This window comes from Podarcis tiliguerta (genome assembly GCF_965153285.1).
Source record: "Podarcis tiliguerta genome assembly, chromosome: 11".
In the NCBI taxonomy this organism is placed as follows: Eukaryota; Metazoa; Chordata; class Lepidosauria; order Squamata; family Lacertidae; genus Podarcis; species Podarcis tiliguerta.
This window is the reverse complement of record NC_139544.1, coordinates 62,147,189-62,173,826: the sequence shown is the minus strand read 5'-3', so window position 1 is coordinate 62,173,826 and position 26,638 is coordinate 62,147,189. Positions and strand designations below refer to the sequence as shown.

Genomic DNA, 26,638 nt, shown 5'->3' with positions numbered 1-26,638 from the left:
TCTTTCTGGCGGGGAAGGAAATGTTCTGCCAGATATTCCAAACAGGGAGCCTTCTCCAAGCCAGAGGAGGCCGGATCATCCCCTGGGGACCTTTACGTTTGGAGAATCGTCCTCGCTCCATCCCTCGTACTGGGTGGTCCAGCAAAGGAAAGCCTGGGAAGACGCAGTTCCCACCAAGACAAGATGCCACAATCTATTTATTCCACAATCTATATGGATGGCGGCTAATGGATTGAAGTTGAATCCTGACAAGACAGAAGTACTGTTTTGGGGGGACAGGGGGCGGGCAGGTGTGGAGGACTCCCTGGTCCTGAATGGGGTAACTGTGCCGCTGAAGGACCAGGTGCGCAGCCTGGGAGTCATTCTGGACTCAAGGCTGTCCATGGAGGTGCAGGTCAGTTCTGTGTCCAGGGCAGCTGTCCACCAGCTCCATCTGGTACGCAGGATGAGACCCTACCTGCCCGCAGACTGTCTTGCCAGAGTGGTGCATGCTCTGGTTATCTCCTGCTAGGACTACTGAAATGCGCTCTATATGGGGCTACCTTTGAAGGTGACGCAGAAACTACAACTAATCCAGAATGCGGCAGCTAGACTGGTGACTGGGAGCGGCCACTGAGACCACATAACACCGGTCTTGAAAGACCTACATTGGCTCCCAGTATGTTTCCAGGCACAATTCAAAGTGATGGTGCTGACCTTGAAAGCCCTAAACGGCCTCTGCCCAGTATATCTGAAGGAGCGTCTCCACCCCCATCGTTCAGCCCGGACACTGAGGTCCAGCTCCGAGGGCCTTCTGGCAGTTCCCTCCCTGCGAGAAGCCAAGTTACAGGGAACCAGGCAGAGGGCCTTCTCGGTGGTGGCACCCGCCCTATGGAACACCCTCCCACCAGATGTCAAAGAGAACAAGAACTCCCAGACTTTTAGAAGACATCTGAAGGCAGCCCTGTTCAGGCAAGCTTTTAATGTTTGATGCATTACTGTATTTTAATATTTTGTTGGAAGCCGCCCAGAGTGGCTGGGGAAGCCCAGCCAGATGGGCGGGATATAAATAATAAATTATTATTATTATTATTCAGTTTATAACCCATCTTTCCTCCAGGGAACTGGGACACTGGTTTGCGCCCCCCCCCCCCGTTTTATCCCCGCAACAAACCTGTGGGGGAGGCTAGGCTCAGAGGCCGGGACTGGCTCCCGATGTCACACACAAGAGGGGTTCATGGCAGAGTTTTAGTCCAGCGCTCTAACCACTACACTTCACTGCCAGCAGGGGAGTAGAAAGCAGCCAGGCTGTCAGGGGACACCTGCTGGGTGAGAACGGAAGCTGCATTTATCACAGGAAGTATGTTATTGCCGCTGGAAACAATCTAGAACTATGATACCTGAAGGAGCGTCTCCACCCCCATTGTTCTGCCTGGACCCTAGGTCCAGCTCCGAGGGCCTTCTGGTGGTTCCCTCTCTGCAAGAAGCCAAGTTACATGGAACCAGGCAGAGAGCCTTCTCGGTGGTGGCGCCCACCCTGTGGAACACCCTCCCACCAGATGTCAAAGAGAACAACAACTACCAGACTTTTAGAAGACATCTGAAGGCAGCCCTGTTTAGGGAAGCTTTTAATGTTTGACAGACTATTGTATTTTGGTGTTCTGTTGGAAGCTGCCCAGAGTGGATGGGGAAGCCCAGCCAGATGGGCGGGGTATAAATAATAATTTATTATTTTTATTACTTGCTTACAGGGGGAGGTTCAAGCCTTGTTTCTGCCCTGAAATGTGGCCTTGCAAAAGGTGCTTTCTGTAAAATGGGCAGAGGGAGGAATACTAGCAACCCACCTCCAAGAGTGGCTGTTGTAAGAAGGAATCTTCCTTGGAGGTTTACAAAAACAGTTCGGGTGGCCTTCTGTCAGGGATTCTTTCGCTGGGATTCCTGTATTGCAGGGGGTTGGGCTAGATGACCACTGGAGTGTCCCTTGCAACTCTAGAATTCTATGATTCTTTGAATCCAGTTCAGACTTGTAAACCACCTTGTGATCTTTGGATGAAAGGCAATATAACCATTCCCTCGCTTTCCATTCACCAAGTGATTTAAACTGCACCTCATAATATGTATATATTCGGTCCAATGTACAATATATTTTTGTCCCGCATTCCGATCAATACTGTATCAAGCACCATACATCTGTGTGTAGTAGGCGTGCGCAATATATATTTCGAAGCGTAAACAGATAAAATCAAATTACTAATTTGTTGGAAGTTGCCCAAGTGTGGGTGAGGCAACCCGGTCAGATGGGTGGCAAACAAACAAAGAAACAAGTAAATATTAACAATAACAGATTGCAAAGCATATTGCAAATGCAAAAGTGCGATGCCTCTCCCAAGGCGGATGCCGGGACCGGCCGCCATATTTACCTATCGCGAACTCGTCGAACGAGATGGAGGTGGAGCTGCTTCCCAGAGCGTTTGTGACTGTCAAAGTCACCTTGTACTTCTTGCTGGAGAAAAGGTGAAGGTACCGGATGTAGCACCTGTTTTTGAGGGAGACGTCCATATCGCACACAATCTCCTTGGAGTCGTGCCTGGAGAAAGAGAAGAGTCGAGAAGGAGGCTGAGGTGACACAGGGAGGAAAGTTTGGAAGGAGCCCCGGGGCTCGGTGGGGCGATCTGTCCCTTAGCCCTTAAAGGTAAAGAGACCCCTGACCGTTAGGTCCAGTCGTGGCTGACTCTGGGGTTGTGACGCTCATCTTGCTTTATTGGCCGAGGGAGCCGGCGTACAGCTTCATGTGGCCAGCATGACTCAGCTGCTTCTGGCAAACCAGAGCAGTGCATGGAAACGCTGTTTACCTTCCCGCCGGAGGGGTACCTATTTATCTACTTGCACTTTGACGTGCTTTTGAACTGCTAGGTTGGCAGGAGCAGGGACCGAACAACAGGAGCTCACCCCATTGCAGGGATTCGAACCGCCGACCTTCTGATCGGCAAGTCCTAGGCTCTGTGGTTTAACCCACAGCGCCACCCGCATCCCTCCCTTGCCCCTAATTTCCCCAAATAACCACAGTTCAGAACCACATTGATATAATGAAATACCACTTTACCCTCCACCAGGTAGGAAATTCATCACTGCATACATAGATAGATACACCCTCCTTTGTAATAATAATAGTAATAATAGTAATAATAATAATAATAATAATAATAATAATACATTTTTATTTATACCCCGCTGTCCCTGGCCAGAGCCGGGCTTAGGGCGGCTAACACCAGTAAAATTACAATAAAAACATAATGGGGGGGGGCACAATTTAAAATACAGGTTAAAATACAATTTAAAATGCAGCCTCATTTTAATAGTAGCCCACAGATCATAACCATAAGGGGAGGGAAACATAAGGGTCAGACTGAGTCCAAACCAAAGGCCAGGCGGAACAGCTCTGTCTTGCAGGCCCTGCGGAAAGATGTTCCTTCTGAATGCAGATTATATCCCATTTAAATCACCGTGAAAGGTTAGCCATGACTTCACTGACATCCTGCTCCATTTCAAGGGGAACTAAGCACAGCTTGTTTCACCGAGATCCCACTTGTAGTAATTCCTAAGGAGTCTCAGGCAGAAATGCCTCTGTTTGCTTGAAATGCAGGAAAGTTGGCCAACGGGAGAACCGAGGCCTCGGAGAGCAGCTGCCAATCACAGCATCATGGAATGGTAGAGTTGGAAGGGGTCTTAAAGGGTCCTCTAGTCCACCCTCTGCAATGTAGGAATCCCAGGTAAAGAATCCTGGACCGTTGAACCTCCAGCCTCTGCCTAAAAACATCCAATGAAGGCGAGTCCGCAGGTGATAAGACTGAGATGAACAGATATAAACGCCAGCTTCGTATATTTGTAGAAAGTGGCCAGACTGGGGTTTTATATGAGGGCCCATATTCAGGGCTGAATTTCAAGTCTGGGATTTCACACCCTCCCTGTACTATCACACAGGGCGGTAGCTACTCAAAAGAAGGAGTAAAATTCTGCACATGCTCAGAGACACTCTCCATTATCACCAACCTGATGGTTCAAGTGACGGAGGAAAGTCCGGCTTAAACTTAGGGTTTCAGCAAAATATCAGGGATGATATTTTGGACTGCGGGGTGCAAAGATTGAGGTGGGGAGAGAAGGGGAAAGTTCCGATGAAAGCATCATGTTCTCTCCAACCTTGAATGCGTACATCATGTTGACCCTGTCAACTCTCACAAAAACAGGCACCACAGTCCTTGTTTATCAAGGAAACAGGCTTCGGGCTGCTGTCCTGGAAATAGAATTTATGTTTTCACCCGCCTCATAATCAGACCTTTTCTTTTTTTTTAGCCCTTCACAAGGAGAGCAAGTCGGTGGCTGTTGTTCAGCACAAATAACGGTGGACACAGACAATATCCTGACATGTGGGAGGAAATCTCCGCATCAGCACTTGCCACCAGATTTCACCTAAAGCAAAATCCCAAGCCATCTCTGGAAGTTCCAGTTCAGGCCAAGTAACAGGAGGATCTGGAAGGAAGCAAATAATTTTGATGAAGCTGGCTAAATTACTTGGGGATAGCGAACCTCTAAAATTGTCAAAAGGGAATATTTCTTCACATGACGGTCACTTGCGGCACTCTCTGTTGCAAGGGTGTGCTGAATTAATTCAGAGGAAGTAAATCTACCAGCCAGGGACGCGGGTGGCCCTGTGGGTTAAAGCCTCAGTGCCTAGGACTTGCTGATCAAAAAGGTCGGCGGTTCGAATCCCCGCGGCGGGGTGCGCTCCCGTCATTCGGTCCCAGCACCTGCCAACCTAGCAGTTCGAAAGCACCCTCGAGTGCAAGTAGATAAACAGGGACCACTTAATAGCAGGAAGGTAAATGGCGTTCCGTGTGCTGCGCTGGCTCGCCAGATGCAGCTTGTCACGCTGGCCACGTGACCCGGAAGTGTCTGCGGACAGCGCTGGCCCCCGGCCTCTTGAGTGAGATGGGCGCACAACCCTAGAGTCTGTCAAGACTGGCCCGTACGGGCAGGGGTACCTTTACCTTTACCTAAATCTACCAGCCACTGCCCTGGTTGACCATCAAAGATCAGGATCCTCAACTCACTGACCAAACGCGAAGCACTTTTGGGTTCCTGCACCTCCCATCACCCTGCAGGAGAGGGCATTACGGCAAGCGGGGAGACATTGATTCCCCCCTCCCCAAGAAGGTCACAATGAGCTGTGCCTACCCAGTTTCTCCTCTTCTACAAAATTCGCCAAGGATCAGGAGTCCTGCCCCACTCTGGGGTGGGCTGAAGCTCAGTGACAGAGCACATTGCTTTCTCTTCCCCTATCTTTGAGAATTGGTCCCCGCAGCACGATTAAGGAAGATTTATGCCTCCGAGAGCATAGGACTGGTGAAGTAATATATGCGGTTACAAAGGCATTTTGCAGCAAACATGTTTTGATAAAGTGGTTTAGAAGCAAGACACTATCTGGACTCTCATCTAATATTGATCGGTTATTTATATATACATTGCTGTATATTTCTCCCATACTTTTGGACTGTGGTACGCTTATGTATTGTTTTAATGGGGGCTGTATACCCAGGTGTGTTTGTCTGGATCTTCGCCAATTGTGCTTTCTCCTTATCATTTTTATATAATTGAGGGCTTGTGTTTGTGCTCTGCAGGAACCTGTTTATGGTGTGTCGGACCATTGTTCTATCTAGCGCGGCATCGACAACACCTCCTGGAAGTGAATTCCCAGAGTTTGCATGCAGAAGGTCCCAGGCTTGATACTTGGTGTCTGTACCTACAACTAAACGGGATGCGGCAGCTAGACTGGGGATTGGGAGCGGCCGCCGAGACCACATAACACCGGTCTTGAAAGACCTACATTGGCTCTCAGTACGTTTGCAAGCAGAATTCAAAGTGTTGGTGCTGACCTTGAAAGCCCCAATCGGCCTCGGCCCAGTATACCTGAAGGAGCGTCTCCACCCCCATCGTTCTGCCCGGACACTGAGGTCCAGCTCCAAGGGCCTTCTGGCGCTTCCCTCCCTGCGAGAAGTGAGGTTACAGGGTTTCTCCAGCCACTCTGGGTGGCTTCCAACAAAGATTAAAAATACATTAAAATGCCACACATTAAAAACTTCCCTGAACAGGGCTGCCTCCAGAGGTCTTCCAAATTGCAGGTAGTTGTTTATCTCTTTGACATCTGGTGGGAGGGCGTTCCACAGGGCGGGTGCCACCACCGAGAAGGCCCTCTGCCTGGTTCCCTGTAACTTGGCTTCCTGCAGCGAGGGAACCGCCAGAAGGCCCTCGGCGCTGGACCTCAGTGTCCGGGTGGAGATGCTCCTTCAGGTATCCTGGGCTGAGGCCGTTTAGGGCTTTAAAGGTCAGCACCAACACTTTGAATTGTGCTTGGAAACGTACTGGGCTAGGGCTCTTGTGCCCAGATCCTGTTTGCAGGTTTCTCACGAGCATCTGTTTGGCCACTGCGAGAACAGGCAGCCAGACCAGATGGGCCATTGGCCTCATCCACCAGGCCCTTCTGATGTATCTAATGTCTGGAATGCCACAGGTTCCCCCTTGGATTAACTGGGATAGTTCAGTCGATAAGAGCATGAGACTCTTAATCTTGGGCTTGTGGGTTTCAGCTTCACAATGGGCAAAAGATTCTGGCATTGCAGGGGGCTGGACTGGGTGACCCCTCTGGTCCCTTCCAACTCGTAGAGTCTGTCCCTGCCCTAAAAGCACTCTGTTTAGAGCAGCGGTTCTCAACCTGTGGGTCCCCCGATGTTGTTGGACTACAACTCCCATCATCCCTGAGCTCTGGCCTTGCTAGCTAGGAGTGATGGGAGTTGTAGTCCAACAGCATCTGGGGACTCACAAGTTGAGAACTGCTGGTTTAGAGGTTCAAAAGCTCGATAAAATTACAGTAAAAGCAGCTGGGAAAGGGGCACAGATGCCTGTGGAACAATCTCAGCCTTAAAGCTGATGTTCATGAAAGCAGCCAGGCCAGTCAAGGTCGCATGCGCCCAGTCCTGTGTTTTTGTTCTGGGAAGGCTCTCCCCCACCCCGCAAAGGAATGCCTTCCCTCGAGGCCCTACTCACATTACGGTGATGTTGAAGGTGTCTGGAATGTACGTCGGGATGGGCATGTGCCAACTGCAGTAGAAGCCGCTGGGGTAATTGTTCGACCGGCACATCAATGCGGGCTCCTTGGGCGGCGCTGTTGGGAAAGAGAAAGGGGTGGTCAAGCCAGGCTCTCTGTGCTGCGATCGAACACTGCTCTGGATGCAGAATGAAGAAGGGCCAAGCAATCCAGATTGAACCCTGGAAAGCACTCTGGACTCAATGCATGGTAAACGTGTGTCGAGTCCTCTGCTCCACTTGCAAAAGAAGAAGAAGAACATTGGTGTCACATGAAAAGAACAGAACACGTCTAACAGATGGCGACAGGCGAAACTCCCCGATGATTATATTTCCACACCAGAAAAAGCTTAATCTTTCCTCACTTTTGTAGAAACTTCCTGCCTGCAGTTGTTCAATGCCCAAAAAGCCTGGGTTTGCCCGAGTGACAACTCTCAGCCCTTTAGGTGCCATTAGCTGTGAACCTGTCCTTTTGTTTTAGTTCTGTGGATGGTTGCTGTGAGGCTGGCACAACCAAACCTGGAATTGCAGAGGACTTTGAAGTTCTGCATCCAAATCGGTCTTTCAGCAAATCGCCATTTGCTCCGATTCAGCAGTAAAACATGTTTTTTTCTGGGAAACACGCAAACAAACAATCAGACACTGAGCTATTTTATAGCACAGACCTGTGCCTGGAAAGTGGGCACAAAGGAAGCTTGTAGGAGCCCTAAGGGGGATGGGCTTGGGGGGGGGGGGGCTCTGGAAGTGCAAATGACTACCAGACTTCCAGAAGCTGGTATCACCACTAGGTCAAGTCCACCAATTTTCTTGAATTAATTAAACCAACAGGTTTTAACTGGATATTGAATAAATGTTGTCAGGGGTTCAGGAGCAGAGTCACAGGAGAGGGAAGAAACGGAGAGCGAGGGGGAGGAGTCGGAAGGAAATGTCAGCGGCGACAGTAGTCCGAGGTCTCTGAGTCTCTCCAGTGACTCGGAGGATTCACAGAAAGGGGCCCCCATGGTCAGGGCAAGGGGAGTGCCCAGGGGGACACCTCGGGAAGGAGGGGACTCAGAGAGTAGCAGCTGGAAATCCGGGCCAGCGTCCCCCCCAGAGTGCAGTAGGGGGGAGGAGTCCAAGGCATCGGGATCAGGGAGCGCGCAGGCAGAGGGAGAACGTGAGGCAGGACTGACCACACCCTCGTCAGGGAGCGAGGAAACGGTCATCCGGAAAGTAAAACGCGCGCGCGCGCCAAGTTCAAATGTACAGGAGGGCGGCAAGGTGGGCAGCCCGGGTAGGGAGCCAGGTCCTAAAGCCCGGCGAAGAGAGGGGGAGGAGTCAGAGGGGTCAAGCTCTGCGTCGGAAGAGTCCAGGAGGAATGAGACCCCGGGGGGTAGTAAGACCCAGAGGAAGAGAGAGAGAAGGAAGAGGTGGAGTAAGATTAGAGTATTAAACTGGTGCACAGGGGGTGGAGATCCAGACAGAGCTTCGCCGGTCTAAAGTCCAGACGTAGGGCTGGGACGCTGAGACTTGTAAATGGAGACTATTCTTCAATAAAGACTTTGATACTGTACGATCGGCTAGCGTTGGTCCTTGGTGAGCTGGGACCCGGAGCCAGCTCTGACAGTAAGCTCTGTCTCTATTTTAAAGTTTTGGCACCAAGAACCTCGCCACGTGAGTCGACGCAGCGAGGACAGAGGAGGGGTGCTTACAGAGCTCACAAAACTCAGGCAAGATGACGACGGAAGAGCAGATAAAAGCCCTGCAAGAAGCGGTGACGCACCTCAGCACGGAGGTAATTGCATCCAGGAAGAGAGAGGAGGAAATGGTTACCTCCTGCCGGGATCTCCAGGCCAGGTTGGACGTGCTTTCTAAACAGGGGCAAACGGGATCCAAGGCAGAAGGCATTGGCTTGGGGAGGAGGGGAGGCAGCCTTGTATCGCATTTCGACGGGAGTTTGCAGCAGTACCCCAACTTCAGAGCAGACCTGCTGTTTGCGCTGGATCTCCTTGACAAAGACTTTAGAGATGAGAGAGAGAGAGTGGGGTTTATCCTGTCCCATTTGCATGGGGAAGCCAAAACGTGGCTGCGGAATCTATGGAGGGACAATGATCCAGCGCTCCAAGATGCGAAGGCTTTTATTAAAGCAATGGACTCATGCTTTTTATCAAAGGTAGACGTCGATATTGCCAGGAGGGACATACATGGACTTAAACAAGGCAAAGCCAGCGTGCGGCAGTACCATACTCGATTTTTCGGACTGGTTCATGCCCTGGGGTGGGAAAAAGATTCTGCGCCAGTCAGAGACCTCTTTTGGGAGGGGTTGAATGCAGATGTAAAAGCGGAGATTGGAAGAGGGGAGAGACCAAGGAGCACCCAGCAGGTAGTCCAGAGGGCTCTGGAGATCGGGGTGCATCTGGAAGAACGTCCTTGGAACAGGGAAGAAGGGCGTTGGGGAAGGGCACCAGCCAGAGCACCTCCCTTCTTTCCCAGAGAAGCAGCGCGTGCGCACTCCACACCCTCGCAGGGAGGGGGAGAAGAGCCGATGGAGATAGGAGGTGCCAGGGCTCAGTCAGCTAACAGAGCCCTAACACCGGGAGCAGCCAAAACGAAGCCTCCTAGAGGGAACAGGAAGTGCTACATCTGCGACAGTGCTCAACACATGGCGAAAGAGTGTCCCCAGAGGCTCCACAAGCACACTGCAGCCTCGGCAACAGTCGCTGAAGCAGCTCAATTGAAAACGCAGCAACAGTTAAACGACGGAGTCTGGCTGGAGGAAGAGGCACTGGGGTCCAGCCAGACAAGTCAATGAAACAATCCCCAGCACTTTTGCAACCCACAGACCCCCTCCCACCCAAACCAGTGGTGCAGCTTACAGCGTCTCTCCAACTGCCCAATGGACGCACTCTGGAGGTGCCGATCACCATTGACTCCGGCAGCAACGCTGACTTTATAGGACTGGAATTCATTCAGCAGCACAATATACCACTGCTACCAGCCACACTGCCCCTGAACGTTGTCACGGTGGATGGCAGAGACTTGTTAGGGGGGCAGGTGGTGCAACAAACGCAACCAATGGTGATGCGGATTGGAAATCACCGAGAAGTCATCAGCTTTAACGTCACCCACCTGTCGGACACGCCTGTAGTCCTGGGCATGAGTTGGCTGCACAGGCACAGCCCAGCATTGGCGTGGTACCAGCGCCAACTGACCTTCGGCTCCTCCTATTGCGCGGAACATTGCATCCTTCCTAGCCCGGAAGAAGGAGGGGACGACCCGCAGCTACAATTAGGCACGCTGCAAGCAGTGCCGCGCAAGTACGCAGCGTTTTTGGAGGTTTTCTGCGAGAAGGAAGCGGACAAGCTGCCTCCCCACAGGCCCTATGACTGCAAGATTGACCTCCTGCCAGGAGCGACGCTGCCAGCCGGGAAACTGTATTCCATGTCTGAGGACGAGCTGCAGGAGCTCAAGGAGTTCATAGACCTCAACTTGAAGCGCGGTTTCATCCGGGAGTCGAAGGCAGCGGGGGGCAGTCCTGTATTCTTTGTGAAGAAAAGGGACACGCCCCAAAAAAGACTTGTGGTAGACTTCAGGCTCTTAAATTCAAAGACCAAGCCCGCGGCCTTTCCCATGCCCAAGATAGATGACCTGCTGGCGACGGCGAGGAAAGGACGCGTTTTTACAAAGTTGGATCTGCGAGGGGCGTACAACCTGATTCGCATACGGGAAGGAGACGAGTGGAAGACTGCCATGTTCACGCCCCTGGGCACATATGAATACAGAGTTATGCCCTTCGGTTTACAAAATGGCGCCCACTGTTTTCAAGCTTTCATGCATCACGTCCTGGCGGGTCTCCTCTACAAGACATGCGTCTGCTTCTTGGACGACATCCTGATATTCTCAGAATCTGAGGAGACCCACGAGAGAGACGTCAAGGAAGTTCTGCAGAGACTGCAGGAGCATCGACTGTATGCCAAGCTGGAGAAGTGCCAGTTCGACAGGAAGGAGGTGGATTTCCTGGGCTACAAGCTGTCGGACAAGGGGCTTGCCATGGACAGCGCCAAGGTTCGCGCAGTGTTGGACTGGAAGAGCCCGCGCAATCGGAAGGAGGTCCAGCGGTTTGTGGGGTTCGCCAACTTTTACCGCAAGTTCATCAAGGGGTTCGCGATGCAGACGGCGGCCATTACGGACACGCTCAGCTCTAAGAAGAAGAAGTTCATCTGGACGGAGCAAGCGGAGCAGTCCTTTCAGAACCTTAAGCGTCTCTTCTCGTCCGAAGGGCAGCTACTGCATGTGAATCCCAGCAAACCGCTGAGGGTTGAAACAGACGCCTCAGACAGAGCCGTGGGCGCCGTACTGTTGCAAGAGGACCCGCATGGGGACTGGAGACCGTGTGCCTTCTACTCTAGGAAGCTCAGCAAGTCGGAGCAAAACTACACCATCTGGGACAGGGAGTTGCTGGCCATTCATGCAGCATTCAAGGCGTGGCGGCACTTCCTCGTCGGGGCCAAGCACACCGTGCAGGTTCGCACGGATCATAAGAACCTGGAGTACTGGCGCACGGCAAGATTCCTAAACCAGCGGCACATCAGATGGGCGGAATTTTTCGCGGATTTCGACTTCAGGATAGAATACATCCCAGGCGACAACAACATCATGGCGGATGCACTGTCCAGGAAGCCGCAATACCTTGAAGAGGCGGCACCAGCAGCGGCCAAGCACATTTTCGCTCCGAAAGCGTGGGCGTGCGCTGCAGCAACCGTGGACTTGGAGGCGGTCCGTCGAGCACTGCAGGGGGACCCCTTTGCACAAGCCAAGATGGAGGAGGTGCACAAGGGCACGGTGAAGGACGACGAGTTCCAAGTACGAGACGGATTGCTCATCCGCAGAGGAGCTCTCTATGTACCGGGAGACGACCTCCGGGCGAAGGTACTGCAGCAGTTACACGACGCACCCACCGCCGGGCACTTTGGCAAGGAGAAGACGGCAGACCTCGTTGCCAGGGATTTTTGGTGGCCCAAGATGCGGGGGGAAGTCGCGGAGTACGTCTCGAGGTGCGACACCTGCCAAAGGGCCAAGTCAGTGCACAAACCTCCGGCGGGACTGCTCGAACCGCTGCAGACTCCGAGCGAACCGTGGGAGAGGGTGGCCCTGGACTTTGTCACGGATTTACCCAGCTCAAGGGGTAAAACGGCAGTGCTAGTGGTGGTGGACATGTTCACTAAAATGGCCCACTTCATTCCGTGCGCGAAGGTGGCCACGGCAGAACAGACCGCCAAGCTGTTCATAGACCACGTCTTCAGAGTGCATGGACTGCCACGGTCTATTTTGTCCGACAGGGGGCGCCAGTTCATTTCGAGCTTCTGGCAGAAGCTGATGGGTTTCCTGAATGTCAAGATCAACCTAGCGTCGGCGAGACACCCGCAGACCAACGGACAAGCGGAACGCGTCAACGCCGTCATGCAGCAGTACCTGAGATGCTATGCAAATCAACAGCCGACGACATGGGTGGACTACCTGCCGCTCGCTGAGTTCGCTTACAACAACACGAAGCACGTGTCCACAGGGGTGACGCCGTTCTTCGCCAACAACGGGAGGCATCCCAGAACCTTCCCGGGATTAGAGAGACTGGGGGAGGGGGAGCCACAGGCAGCGGAAGTCTTGGCGGCGGAATTGCAGGAAGTCCACGAGCAGCTTAGGAGGCAGTTAGAGCTGGCAAAGCACGCATACAAACTGCAGGCTGACAAGCACAGGAGGGTTGGTGAAGACATACAGGTGGGAGACTGGGTGTGGTTAGCGGCCCACGCAGTGCCGACAAGATCCTTAGCTAAGAAGAAACTCGGACATAAGCAGCTAGGACCTTACCTAGTTGAGGCACAGATCAATCCGGTGGCCTTCCGGTTGACACTTCCGGAAGGATCCAGAATGCACCCAGTATTCCATAGGTCGGTGCTCACGCCCTACAAAGCACCTCACCGATTTCAGGCGCAGGGCACGGCACCAGACCAGTATAAGGAGCCCCCCCCAAGGAGGGAGTCGCCAAGAAGGGAACCCATCAACCAGGTCACAGAGATTTTGGACTCGAGATGGGGGGAAGAGGGAGTAGAATATTTTCTCGCAAGGGAAGGTACCCCGGCCAGCGCCAACAGTTGGGTGCCGGACTATGCCCTGGACGAGCCTCTCCTCAAAGAGGAGTTTCATGCCTTGTTCCCACACAGGCCCATGCCAGCCGAGTATTTCGACGACTGGCTTTTCACACCCACGCTTTCTACCAGCACGTTCCAGGGATTCACCTCGGACGAAGAACCAGCATTAGAAACACGTTCACCGGAGGGCTCGCCCTCGGGGTTTGCCTCAGACCGCTCCTTTTGGTGGGACAATCGAGGAGAGGAGAGGTGGCTGAGGGGCCCTTGGCAGGCAACGGACCCAGAGGGGAACGAGGGTGAGAGGGACATGGACGTGATGGGGGAGGACGTTGGGTTCGAGCATGGCGGCACGGAGATGGAAGCAGAGGAGAACGAGGTCGGCGAAGACATGGAGGACGAGCCGGATTTCTCTAACTGGATGCACGCCACGGGGGACGAACTGTATCCACCATTCACCCCCACAACGACGGAGCACCCAGCACCCCCGCCGGAGGAAGGGGAGGGGGGAAGGGGGGGCTTCGAGGGGGGGATGGATGTCAGGGGTTCAGGAGCAGAGTCACAGGAGAGGGAAGAAACGGAGAGCGAGGGGGAGGAGTCGGAAGGAAATGTCAGCGGCGACAGTAGTCCGAGGTCTCTGAGTCTCTCCAGTGACTCGGAGGATTCACAGAAAGGGGCCCCCATGGTCAGGGCAAGGGGAGTGCCCAGGGGGACACCTCGGGAAGGAGGGGACTCAGAGAGTAGCAGCTGGAAATCCGGGCCAGCGTCCCCCCCAGAGTGCAGTAGGGGGGAGGAGTCCAAGGCATCGGGATCAGGGAGCGCGCAGGCAGAGGGAGAACGTGAGGCAGGACTGACCACACCCTCGTCAGGGAGCGAGGAAACGGTCATCCGGAAAGTAAAACGCGCGCGCGCGCCAAGTTCAAATGTACAGGAGGGCGGCAAGGTGGGCAGCCCGGGTAGGGAGCCAGGTCCTAAAGCCCGGCGAAGAGAGGGGGAGGAGTCAGAGGGGTCAAGCTCTGTGTCGGAAGAGTCCAGGAGGAATGAGACCCCGGGGGGTAGTAAGACCCAGAGGAAGAGAGAGAGAAGGAAGAGGTGGAGTAAGATTAGAGTATTAAACTGGTGCACAGGGGGCGGAGACCCAGACAGAGCTTCGCCGGTCTAAAGTCCAGACGTAGGGCTGGGACGCTGAGACTTGTAAATGGAGACTATTCTTCAATAAAGACTTTGATACTGTACGATCGGCTAGCGTTGGTCCTTGGTGAGCTGGGACCCGGAGCCAGCTCTGACAAATGTGCAATCCATTGTTACCGTTCTGAATTTGATTGTGTTATTACCTTCCCAGTGGGCCATGCAAACTTCTATTCTGCATGACGCTTTTTAGAGGGTGGTGTAGGAGGCCCTGGGGACGGGTTTATGGAACCAAAGGGCGGCCCTCCCAAAGTTTGGGAACCGCTGCTTTAAATCAACCAGGATTCAGATGCCCGTGCTTGGATAAAATCAAGATTAAAGCATTATAAGGCAAGCCAATGAATCCTAAGACCATTTGCTGCGGCTATTTATTATGTACACCTTATAATAGCCACAGCAAAGTGATAAGCGCAGGTCAACAGCCAACATTCTCCGTTGTTCTTTTCCTTTGATTGTTGAGCAAAAAAGGATGTGATATCAATATAAGTCCCCAGTGTTATATTTAGCCATCCTTCCTCCTCTCCACGTTGCTGCTACTATCAGCTTAACACCCCACAGGCTGCATTAGTGTGTGAACGCAGTGTGAATCCAGGAGGAGAGCTGGAAAAAACTTCACATTTGGCAACCAATGCATCCCATGCTTTCAGACAGTATATGGGTAAAAAAAGGTAAAGGTAAAGGACCCCTGACAGCTAAGTCCAGTTGTGGATGACTCTGGGGTTGTGGCACTCATCTCGCTGAGCGCTGAGGGAGCCGGTGTTTGTCCGCAGATAGTTTTTCCGGGTCATGTGGCCAGCATGACTCAGCCGCTTCTGGCAAACCAGAGCAGTGCATGGAAACGCTGTTTACCTTCCCGCCGGAGCGGTACCTATTTATCTACTTGCACTTTGATGTGCTTTCAAACTGCTAGGTGGGCAGGAGCAGGGACCGAGCAATGGGAGCTCACCCCGTCGCGGGGATTCGAACCGCCGACTTTCTGATTGGCAAGTCCTAGGCTCTGTGGTTTAGACCACAGCGCCACCCGCGTATATGGGTAGATGAGTCTAAAAAGTCAGGGACACAATTTTTCACACCCCTCTAGCAGCTATGTTGGCTCTTTTGTCAGAAGTGATGCGTTTGGTGTTAACTTTGGAAGCATACACTCGATTCTCACCAAGCTAAGCCTCCATCAGAAGGCTCAGTTGGTCAGCAACACACTCATTGGGACACGGCTGGCGCTGTGGTCTAAACCGCTGAGCCTCTTGGGCTTGCCGATTGGAAGGTCGGTGGTTCGAATCCCCATGATGGAGTGAGCTCCCGTTGCTCTGTCCCAGCTTCTGCCAACCCAGCAGTTGAAAAGCACACCAGTGTGAGTAGATAAATAGGTACCACTGTGGTGGGAAGGTAAACGGTGTTTCCATGCACTCTGGTTTCCATCATGGTGTCAGGTTGCACCAGAAGCAGTTTGGTTCTGCTGGCCACATGACCTGGAAAGCTGTCTGTGGACAAACGCCGGCTTCTTCGGCCTGAAAGTGAGATGATCTGCACAACCCCAGAGTCGCCTTTGAGTGGACTTAACCATCCAGGGGTCTTTTACCATTTTTTTTTACACTCATTGATGACACTCAGACTTCACTCATTGACCGGGAACTTGAAAGGCAGGCACCGGCTCACGTCTTGCAAAGCGATTGCTTCAAGATTGCCTGCACTTTTTGCTCTGCAACCTTTGCAACTGTTTCGTGGCAGCCAACTCCATGAGTCAGAGACGGGTCCCGGGAGGAAGTTTGTCTGCCCTGAATCGACAGCCCATCCACTTCACTGGCTAAACTGTGAGATCCAGGATTGGGAAAGGGAGGAGAATGGTTCTCTCTGTCCCCTTCTCCATAACGGCACAGATTTACTGAATTTAAGGTCACGAGGGACTCATCTATTGCTGTCCTGTAGAACACGGGGTGCTAAAGAACCTCCAGTAATTACAAGCATACATCAAGCCTCCACATTAGCCCCCTACAGGGCTTGTCGGAGGACAGAATCCCACATAAGTACAGCTTTCATCTTGGTACAAGAAGCATCTCAGGCTCCTCCACTGAGGACCACAGATATCTAGCAGTGTTGCCTGTCCCGGATCACATTCCCAGGCAAGAGGTAAAAAGGGTGCCTCAAATCTCAGCTCCCTTCAGCCAGCCTCTCTCCTCCTTCAGACAAACATTCCAACTTTTTATTATTTATATGTATAGATTTTTTAAAAGCCTGTGGCTATGATATCTCTTGTTTAGCTGGCAACAGCTCTGCTCTAAAGGGAAGTCCTTCTTCACGCAGTGCATAGTTAAAACTGTGGAACTCACTGCCACTGGAAGCAGTGATGGCCACCAACTTGGATGGCTTTAAAAGAGGACTGGGCAAATTCACGGAGGAGGGAAAGGCCATCGAAGTCTGCTAGCCAGGATGGCTCTGCTTTGCCTTCACAGTCGGAGGTAGCGATGCTTCTGAAGACCTGCTGCTTGAAACCATGGGAGGGACATTATTATTATTATTATTATTATTATTATTATTATTATTATTATTATTATTAATTTATTTATACCCCACCCATCTGGCTGGGTTTCCCCAGCTACTCTGGGAGGCTTCCAACACAATATTAAAATACAATAATGCCTCAAATATTAAAACCTTCCCTAAACAGGGCTGCCTTCAGATGTCGTCTAAAAGTCTGGTAGTTCTTGTTCTCTTTGACATCTGGTGGGAGGGCATTCCACAGGGCGGGCGCCACTACCGAGAAGGCCCTCTGCCTGGTTTCCTGTAACTTGGCTTCTCGCAGCGAGGCCCTCGGAGCTGGACCTCAGTGTCCGGGCAGAACGATGGAGGTGGAGACGCTCCTTCAGGTATACTGGGCCGAGGCCGTTTAGGGCTTTAAAGGTCAGCACCAACACTTTGAATTGTGCTCGGAAACGTACTGGGAGCCAATGTAGGTTTTTCAAGACTGGTGTTATGTGGTCTCGGCGGCCGCCCCCAGTCACCAGTCTAGCTGCCGCATTCTGGATTAGTTGTAGTTTCCGGGTCACCTTCAAAGGTAACCCCATGTAGAGCACATTGCAGTAGTCATAGCAGGAGATAACCAGAGCATGCACCACTCTGGCAAGACAGTCCGCGGGCAGGTAGGGTCTCATCCTGCGTACCAGATGGAGCTGGTGGACAGCTGCCTTGGACACAGAACTGACCTGCACCTCCATGGACAGCTGCGAGTCCAAAATGACTCCCAGGCTGCGCACCTGGTCCTTCAGGGGCACAGTTGCCCCATTCAGGACCAGGGAGTCCTCCACACCCACCCGCCTCCTCTCCCCCCAAAACAGTACAGTGGTACCTCAGGTTACATATGCTTCAGGTTACATACGCTTCAGGTTACAGACTCCAGTAACCCAGAAATAGTGCTTCAGGTTAAGAACAGAAATCGTGCTCCAGCAGTGCGGCAGCAGCGGGAGGCCCCATTAGCTAAAGTGATGCTTCAGGTTAAGAACAGACCTCCGGAACGAATTAAGTACTTAACCCGAGATACCACTGTACTTCTGTCTTGTCAGAATTCAACCTCAATCTGTTAGCCACCATCCAACCAGAAGGCTCTTGTGCTCGGATCCTGCTTGTGATATGATGATGATGAAGAAGTACCACTCTAGAAAAAGAGATAGCCTTACTGCGCATGCTCAGTAGTTGTGGAATTCTGCATGTAAGATGGGGGGGGGGATTAGGAAAGATCAGGACTGGAGTGTGGGTTTGCAAAAAGAAGAGCAGGATAGTGTCTCAGTGTGAGTGGCTGGCATCATTCCTGTTAGGAGTGTTTCCTTGCAAGTCCCCTTGGCTCATTCACAACCCCTTTCAAGTGCACCTTTGCATCTGGAGTGCAGATGTTGCTGCTGCTTCTTCTTACTGCTTTCCTCTACTTAACAAGATTTATATTCCGCTCGCTTGGAAGAAAACCTCCGAGCAGTTTACAAAAATATAAACGGAAACCTTAAAATTATGGATAACAGACGAGTTAAAATCAGGTGTTTACAAATAGTCAAAAGATGATGAATAGCAGCAACAGCTAAAAAGAAATGAAGAACGTTTAACTTCTAAAGGCCTGTTCAGGGAAGTTTTTAATGTGTGACATTTTAATGGATTTTTTAAATATTTGTTGGAAGCCGCCCAGAGTGGCTGGGGAAACCCAGCCAGATGGGTGGGGTACAAATAAAAAATTATTATTATTATTATTATTATTATTATTATTATTATTATTGGCAGGTGCCCAAAAGGGAACAATGAAACTGCCTCCCTGGTGTCAATAGATGGGGAATTCCAAAGTTTGTTTTAGAAATGCAAAATGCAGCTGTTGTGGGCAGTGACAATGGGTGGGATGAGATCATTTGTGGAGGGGCAATTTAACTCTTTCCTCCACAGAGGCACCCCCAAATTAGCCCCCCGCCCCTCTGCTGCCACCGACCGGAAATTTCTCATTGTCACCAAATTCGGTTCATCATCTGGGAAGCCTTTTATGTAATTATTCTTTTCACAATTTTGCAAGACACCATCTAATTTGATACTACTCAGACCAGGGAGGATTGAAAGCACTAATATAGATTTAATATCATCACACGTCAGAACTGCATTCATCTTAAATTAGACCCATGGATCACCAATATCACCTATTTCCTATATTGTGAAATATTGTAATTTCTGCTATGTATTAAATTCAGGGTTATATATAAACAGATTCTTGCCGGAAAAATTCAAAGCTGAAGATTATTGCTGACTGTATCTCAAACAGTTAGCAAATTGGATAATAACAAATTACTTTTAATTTGTAGAGGGGCTTTCTGTCTTATTCATCCATAATGACACGTAGAGGAATCTCAGGCAGGGAGCTTGTTCCATTTCCAAGCCATTAACTATTCCATAAAGCGTTAGTCAAAGCTACGACCCCCATCTATGCAATTTGCTGGCTAATATCAGGAACTTATCGTCCTTTCCTTTTATCTTCCTGCAACAGGTTAATCATCGCGTAGGAGAGAGGATTTCACAGTGCTTAAACCTGGGAAAACTCTTTGTTCTAACATTTTTTGAACTAAAAAGGGCAAAATTTTGAAAGACCCATTTGCTCACTTTGGTCGCCTGGTCTGTGACTGAAGCGGCTTTGTCCGATAGCGGGCTGAAGAGGTGTCTAGAATGGATCCCAAGGTATTGGAATGGATCCCACCACTTCAGGCTACAGGTGTGGTGTGCTGTTTTCAAACATCATCATCATCATCATTTATTGAATTTATATACAGTGGATGCTTGGGTTGCGACCGCGATCCGTGCGGGATTCACGTTTGCAACCCACAGTATCCGCAACCCGCATCTGCGCACGCGTGGGTTGCGATTTGGCGCTTCTGCACATGCGCAAAGTGCAATTGAGCGTTTCTGCGCATGCGTGACTGCCGAAACCCGGAAGGAACCTCTTCCGGTACTTCCGGGTTTTGGCAGTCTGTAACCCGAAAAAAACGCAACCTGAAGCACCTGTAACCCGAGGTATGACTGCACTGCCCTCTACATGGAGGTCTCAGGGCGGTTCATAGAACTACATCAAAATATAAAACCACAAAATATATAATCAAAATATTAAAATGTCCATCTCTGAAAGTAAAAAATAAACATAATTAAAACAGCACAGTCTGCTCCCTGTTACACTATCTGTCTTCTGGCGAGGAGGCTGCTCATTTGTTTGTTTTCATCAGACGTGGATGCTTTAGTTGAGATTCCTGCATTGCGGTGGGGTAGACTAGAGAATCATTGGGGTCCCCTACAACCCTACGATTCTATGATATTCAAGGAGCGCATCCTGCAGTCTGAATTGGCACCGTTTTATATATTGCATCTACACCCCACCTTTTCCTTTAAGGAGCTCAAGGCTGCATACATGGCTCTCCCCCTCCTCTCATTTAACCTTCACAACAACCCTGTGAGGTAGGATAGGCTGAGAGGCAGTGCCTGGCCCAGGGCCATCCAGTGAGATCCACGGCCGAGTATTTGAAGCCTGTCCTCCCAGATCCTAGTCTGGCACGCTAACCACTATGCCACACTGCCTCTCATCTAGCACCTCATTTATCCACAGGCAGAGCTCAGGGTCTCTCCACCAGCTACCTGGGAGTTTGAAGCCCAACCACCTTGGACCGCAAGCAAATAATTTGGTATGAGTCACTGAATTCAGAATCCTTAAAAAAAAAAGGTCGTTTTGATTTAAAAGATTGTAAAGATGCCTTTTGCTCACACTCGGTGTAGCTCCAGTAAAACCGAGAATTACAGCTTTTAATTTCAGAGATGGTAAAAGTGCTTCGGGAACACTCAGCTACAACAGGGACCCAAAATGCCCGACGGGTCTGTTTTAGGACTATAAGGAGAAACTGATGGATCCGACCAGTGGCTCATCCAATCCAGCATGCTGTTCTAACAGGGGCCAGCCAGGTGCCCCGAAAGGAAGCCCGAAATCAGGATTCGAACACAAGGCCCACTCTTCCCGTCCTGTGGCTTCCAGCCGCTGGGACTCAGAAGCTGGCAGAACCCCAGACCTGCACCCCCAACCATTCTTGCCAGACATGCTCAGGGTGCTCTCCTCCAAGGCAGGGCTCGGGGAGACCCGGCGGTCTGGTCTGCAGAAGGCCTTGCCAGAGAGCAGCGCATCGATATAAGCGATGAGCTCGATTTGCAAAAACCCCGCGCGAGCTTTCTGGTAAGAAGAGTTAAAAATAACTGGCAACCTTGTGACTTTGAAGGCAGCCTCTGGCCATGACAGCTTAAAATTCCAAATAAGCCTCAGAGTCTGTTTTATTCTATTACAGAGACTGACACAGATGTTAAATTCCTTAAAAAGACTCCAGGTCCTTTAATTAATTTAAAGCCCCAAACTAATGAATGGATTTACTTGCAAATTCCCAGAAAATCCATTTTGCATGCAAGGACTAAGTGCCTCTATGTTTGGGGAGGCGCAGACAGACGGAGCAGCGGAATTAAGTGCAAGATAAAACTCGCAGAAGCAGCAGCTATCTATCGATGGGTTTGGAGACTGCTGCCTCCACAGAAATCTGAACCGGGGATCCTTTGGCACAGACTTCCAGTTCCTGGCAGGTGACTGGGTTTGAGTGAAGCCTGCCTTCGCTTAGGAACAAGGCAATTAGCACTTTCTTACGAGGATGCCAGCTCTGGGGGGAAGTGTCTGCTCCAGGTGGGCTTCTAGAAAACAAACCACCACACACATATTTCTTCTTCTTCAGGAGCTGTCATGCTTGTCCCAGAGCTTAGGAGAGATGAAGGATGTTGTTGTTCCCTGAATCAAGGTCTGATGAAGAGTTATGCGAAAGTCAAACACTTGCATATTCTCTCCCCCACCCGGCTCTGGAGATCTCTTTTTGCATTCTTGGCAGCCAGATAAATAATGACGCCCAGACCACTTCCATCTTCAGGGGACGTTGTTTGCAAAGGGTTGGGGGCTAGATTTCAGAAAACCGATTCCTAGATTTGCAGGATTTCGGGACTCCTGCACCCTTCCATCAGATGTCAAGGAAATAAACAACTATCCAACTTTTAGAAGACATCTGAAGGCAGTCCTGTTTAGGGACGTTTTCAATGTTGGAAATTTTATTCTGTTTTTAATGTTCTGTTGAAAGCTGCCCAGAGTGGCTGGGGAAACCCAGCCAGATGGGCAGGGTATAAATAATAATAATAATAATTATTATTATTATTATTATTATTATTATTATTATTATTATTATTATTATTATTTTAACAGGAAAGACTTTTCAATCACTGCTTCACCATGCTGGAAAAAGCTGCAGAGTTCCTGCTCCACTTCTGCCTATTGCACAACTATTAAATAGACAGGGACTTTGCCTTATATATTTTTTGGTGACCCTACAAATCCTGCGCTTACTCAACAGTGACGTGAGTCAACTGTGTGATGCAGCAGCAAAAAAGGCCAACACTATTCCAGGCCGCATCAACAGAGCGCATGGAAACGCCATTTACTTTCCCGCCGCAGCGGTACCTATTTATCTACTTGCACTGGTGTGCTTTCGAACAGCTAGGAGCTGGGACAGAGCAACGGGAGCTCACCCGTCGTGCACATTCAAATGGCCAACCTTCTGATCGGCAAGCCCAAGAGGCTCAGTGGTTTAGACCACAGCCCCACCCATCACTATAAGCCCAGAGCAAAGGAAGGGTGCTGCAACACCCTATCAGCTCTCCAAACAGGAGGGTGAAGCAGCTGCAGAACTGGGCTCTGTAGGTGCTGGCAGAGGCAGAAGAGGGAGACAACACCCAGAGTGGCCAGTTCCCCCACCTGGAATGGGTGCTAAGCTGGGTGCTAAGCCTCCCCCCCCCCAATCACTTGGGAACTCTGTTCTCTTCATGAGTTCTCATCAGATCAGCTGTGTTTCTTGCATCAAAGGGGGTTGGAGGAGACTTGGAGAGGTGGGCCACCAAGAAGGCTGATCACCGAAGAATGAATGCTTTTGAATTCTGGTGCTGGAGGAGACTCCTGAGAGTCCCATGGACTGCAAGAAGATCCAACCTCTCCATTCTGAATGAAATCAGCCCTGAGTGCTCACTGGAAGGACAGATCCTGAAGCTGAGGCTCCAAGACTTTGGCCACCTCATGAGAAGAGAAGACTCCCTGGAAAAGACCCTGATGTTGGGAAAGGTGGAGGGCACACGGAGAAGGGGACGACAGAGGACGAGATGGTGGGACAGTGTTCTCAAAGCTACGAACATGAGTTTGACCAAACAGCGGGAGGCCGTGGAAGACAGGAGTGCCTGGCATGCTCTGGTCCAGGGGGTCACGAAGAGAAGGACACGACTAAACAACAACACTTCAGGTTACAGATGCTTCAGGTTACAGACTCCACTAACCCAGAAATAGTACCTCAGGTTAAGAACTTTGCTCCAGGATGAGAACAGAAACTGCACGGTGGCAGCAGGAGGCCCCATTAGCTAAAGTGGTGCTTCAGGTTAAGAACAGTTTCAGGTTAAGAACGGACTTTCGCAACAAATTAAGTACTTAACCCGAGGTACCACTGTATTCTACTTTAGCTCCTGGAGAGCTGCTGCTATCAGAGGAGGTGATTAGGGGCTAGACAGACATGCGGTCTGGCAAGGTAGCTTCCTTTGTCACCGGGAGATAGGTTTGACCCAGAGACTGGCACTGAAGCCCCTTACAAGCCCTCACCCATTTGCACGGCAATTTGTCTCAAAATCCGAGCTGCCAGATAGAGACCTGACCCGGGGGTGGTGCATTGCTTAAAATCTATGAGACAGAGCGAGAGCGCGATGCATCCTTCCTCCTGCCTTAATCATTTCACTCCCTGCTCTAGTATGAGGCGAGCATCTCTGCTAATGGCTATTTCAGCCTTCAGACACCAGACGAAGGCCAGAGACAGGATAATGAGTCTGACAGAGAGATTATTCAAACAGACCCGCAGCAAGTTCAGAAGAGAGAGAGAGAGAAAACAAGAACAGCGAGGCCAGAAATGCTCTCGCCTCCCTCTCTCCTGCTACAGGTGCTCCTCAACAGCCCCTCCAAAAAACACACCCCCCCACTGCAGGATAGATGGGGGAATCAGCTCAAGGGCAGCTGTGAATTTAAAGAGAGGGAGAGGATCCTTTCCCCTGTGCAAAGACATTCCAGCTCAGCCCTTTCTGATCTGCTTGCACAAGGAAGACAGGCTGCCCTGCTTTTGCAAAACAACAGCAAAAAAATAGAAATAATAAAAACCCCCAAAGCAAGGAAGGCTTTGAGTTCCTGAGGATGCTACCGCTGGGTGGCAGTGCTCCACAAGGGGTCTGGCTCTCTGCACAGGAGGAAATAAGCACCGCTGTGAAGGAGGAGACCAACAGCCCACCTGCCTCAGTGCTGCTTCTGCCCAGAAGCCACAGTTTAGCTCGCTGTCGCAAGGCAAGAGAGGGGCATCTGCACCCCCAGAATCACATTATCAGAGGAGGACTGGAGTTGAGGACCGTGGTGCTGTCTGAGCCACAGCAGCAAAGGAAGATAAGAAGATGGCATTGCAGGGGTTGGACTAGATGACTCTCTGGGTCCCTTACGTCTAGTCTAGGATCCTGTTCTCACATGGGCTGAACAGGTGCCTTTGGAAAACACAAAGACGATCATGACCTCCAACGTTTCTCCGATGAAAACTCCCACCCATCTGACTGGGTTGCCCCAGCCACTCTGGGTGGCTTCCAACATATGTAAAACATATGTAACGTATGTAAAAACATAATAAAACATGAAATGTTAAAAAACTCCCCTCTAAATGGGCTGCCTTCAGGTGGCTTGGGGGTCAGATAGTTCCATATCCTCCGACATTTCTCCGATGAAAATAGGGACGTCCTGAGAAAAAGCGGGACATTCTGGGATCAAATCAGAAACTGGGGTGGCTTCTGTGAAACCGGGGAACATAGGGACAGTTTGAGGGTCTGCAGGATTCGAGTACATGAGATCCTTCTCCCCTCTTGCGCTGCCAAATTCCACGGCAGCTGGAGCTTCCAAACTGTCTTCAGAGGCAGCCCCACAAACCACGCGTTGCAGTCATCTGCCTTTTACGGAGTCAGGCCCCTTGGTTCATCTGGCACAGATGTGTCTACACTGACTGCCAGTAGCTCTCTAGGGTTCCCTAGAGTTTAGGGTTCCCTAAACGGCCTCGGTCCAGTATACCTGAAGGAGCGTCTCCACCCCCATCGTTCTGCCCGGACACTGAGGTCCAGCGCCGAGGGCCTTCTGGCGGCTCCCTCGCTGCGAGAAGCCAAGTTACAGGGAACCAGGCAGAGGGCCTTCTCGGTAGTGGCACCCACCCTGTGGAACGCCCTCCCATCAGATGTCAAAGAGAAAAACAACTACCAGACTTTTAGAAGACATCTGAAGGCAGCCCTGTTTAGGGAAGCTTTTAGTGTTTAACAGAGCACTGTATTTTAATACTTTGCTGGAAGCCACCCAGGGGAAACCCAGCCAGATGGATGGGGTATAAATAAGAAATAATAGTAATAGTAATAGTAATAGTAATAATAATACCCTGCCTGGAGATGCCTTCAGGGCTTGAACCAGAGACCTTCTGCACCCAAGGCAGTTGTTCTACTAGCAAGCTACTGTGGTCTCTCCCCTGCAAGCCCCAACACCAGCAGATCAATGGAGTCACCTGGTCCCAGCTGAGCCAAGCAACAGGCCTTGAATGCCATCCACAGGGAGGCATTTTTTAAATGCTTTTGCAAGCCCTGAAGGGCAGCCAAGGTCCAACCTTTCTGCAATCATCCGGATGCCTGGATCCCAATCTATTTCAGCGGCACCTCGCCTGGGATTTTTTTATTTTTGTTTAAAAAGATGGCTTATGAAGCACAAAACTAATTTTGAAAAAAATCCCCCTAAATAAGCACATAATGCCAGCTTAAACCAGGAGGATAATAAAACCACGGAGCATACCAGCTTGAAAAAAGCATCCTGGCGCACGTCTCAGTGACAACCACAAGGGAGTTGCAGCACACCAGAACTTGTGATTTATGGAGCGGTGGGAGATGATTGGGATTGGGGTCCTCCTTCTCTCTCCCCCCCCCCCCCCCCCGTTCTGGGCATCCCAGTTTAAGAAGGATATTGACAAGCTCGAAGGTGTGAAGAGGAGGACAACCAAGAGGATCAAAGGTCTGGAAGCCAAGCCTGATGAGGAGCGGTTGAAGGATCTGGGTATGTATAGCCTGGAAAAGAAGAGACTGAGAGGAGATCTAGTGACCATCTTCAAAGATCTGAAGGGCTGCCACATGGAAGAGAAAACAAGCTTGTTTCCTCCTGCTTCAGAGGGTTGGACATGAACCAATGGATTCACATGACAAGGAGATTCTGATTAAACGTCAGGAAGAACTTTCTGACAGTAAGAGTTGTTCGGCAGGGGAACGGTCTCCCTCAGAAGACAATGGACTCATCTTTGTTGGAGGTTTTTAAGCAGAGGTTGGGGATGTGGGTGGCGCTGTGGGTTAAACCAAAGAGCCAAGGACTTGCCGATCAGAAAGTCGGCGGTTCGAATCCCTGCAACGGCGTGAGCTCCTATTGTTTGGTCCCTGCTCCTGCCAACCTAGCAGTTCGAAAGCATGTCAAAGTGCAAATAGATAAATAGGTACCCCTCCGGCGGGAAGGTAAACGGCGTTTCCGTGCGCTGCTCTGGTTCGCCAGAAGCGGCTTTGTC

General features: G+C 50.8%; 1 protein-coding gene and 1 long non-coding RNA gene across 3 annotated transcripts in view; one reads left to right on the top strand and one right to left on the bottom strand.

Annotated features, from left to right (window-relative positions):
- CNTFR (ciliary neurotrophic factor receptor) overlaps positions 1–26,638 on the bottom strand; it is a 421,418-nt gene that overhangs the window by 31,291 nt on the left and 363,489 nt on the right. For both annotated transcript variants that reach the window (XM_083403130.1, XM_083403131.1), the window contains 2 exons: positions 7,078–7,195; positions 2,400–2,566 (listed from right to left, as the gene is read on the bottom strand). In XM_083403130.1, coding sequence (XP_083259256.1) covers positions 2,400–2,566; positions 7,078–7,195 — 285 coding nt within the window. The remainder of the gene's footprint in view (positions 1–2,399; positions 2,567–7,077; positions 7,196–26,638) is intronic.
- LOC310659622 overlaps positions 1–26,638 on the top strand; it is a 325,082-nt gene that overhangs the window by 247,192 nt on the left and 51,252 nt on the right. The gene's annotated exons all lie outside the window — the stretch shown is intronic.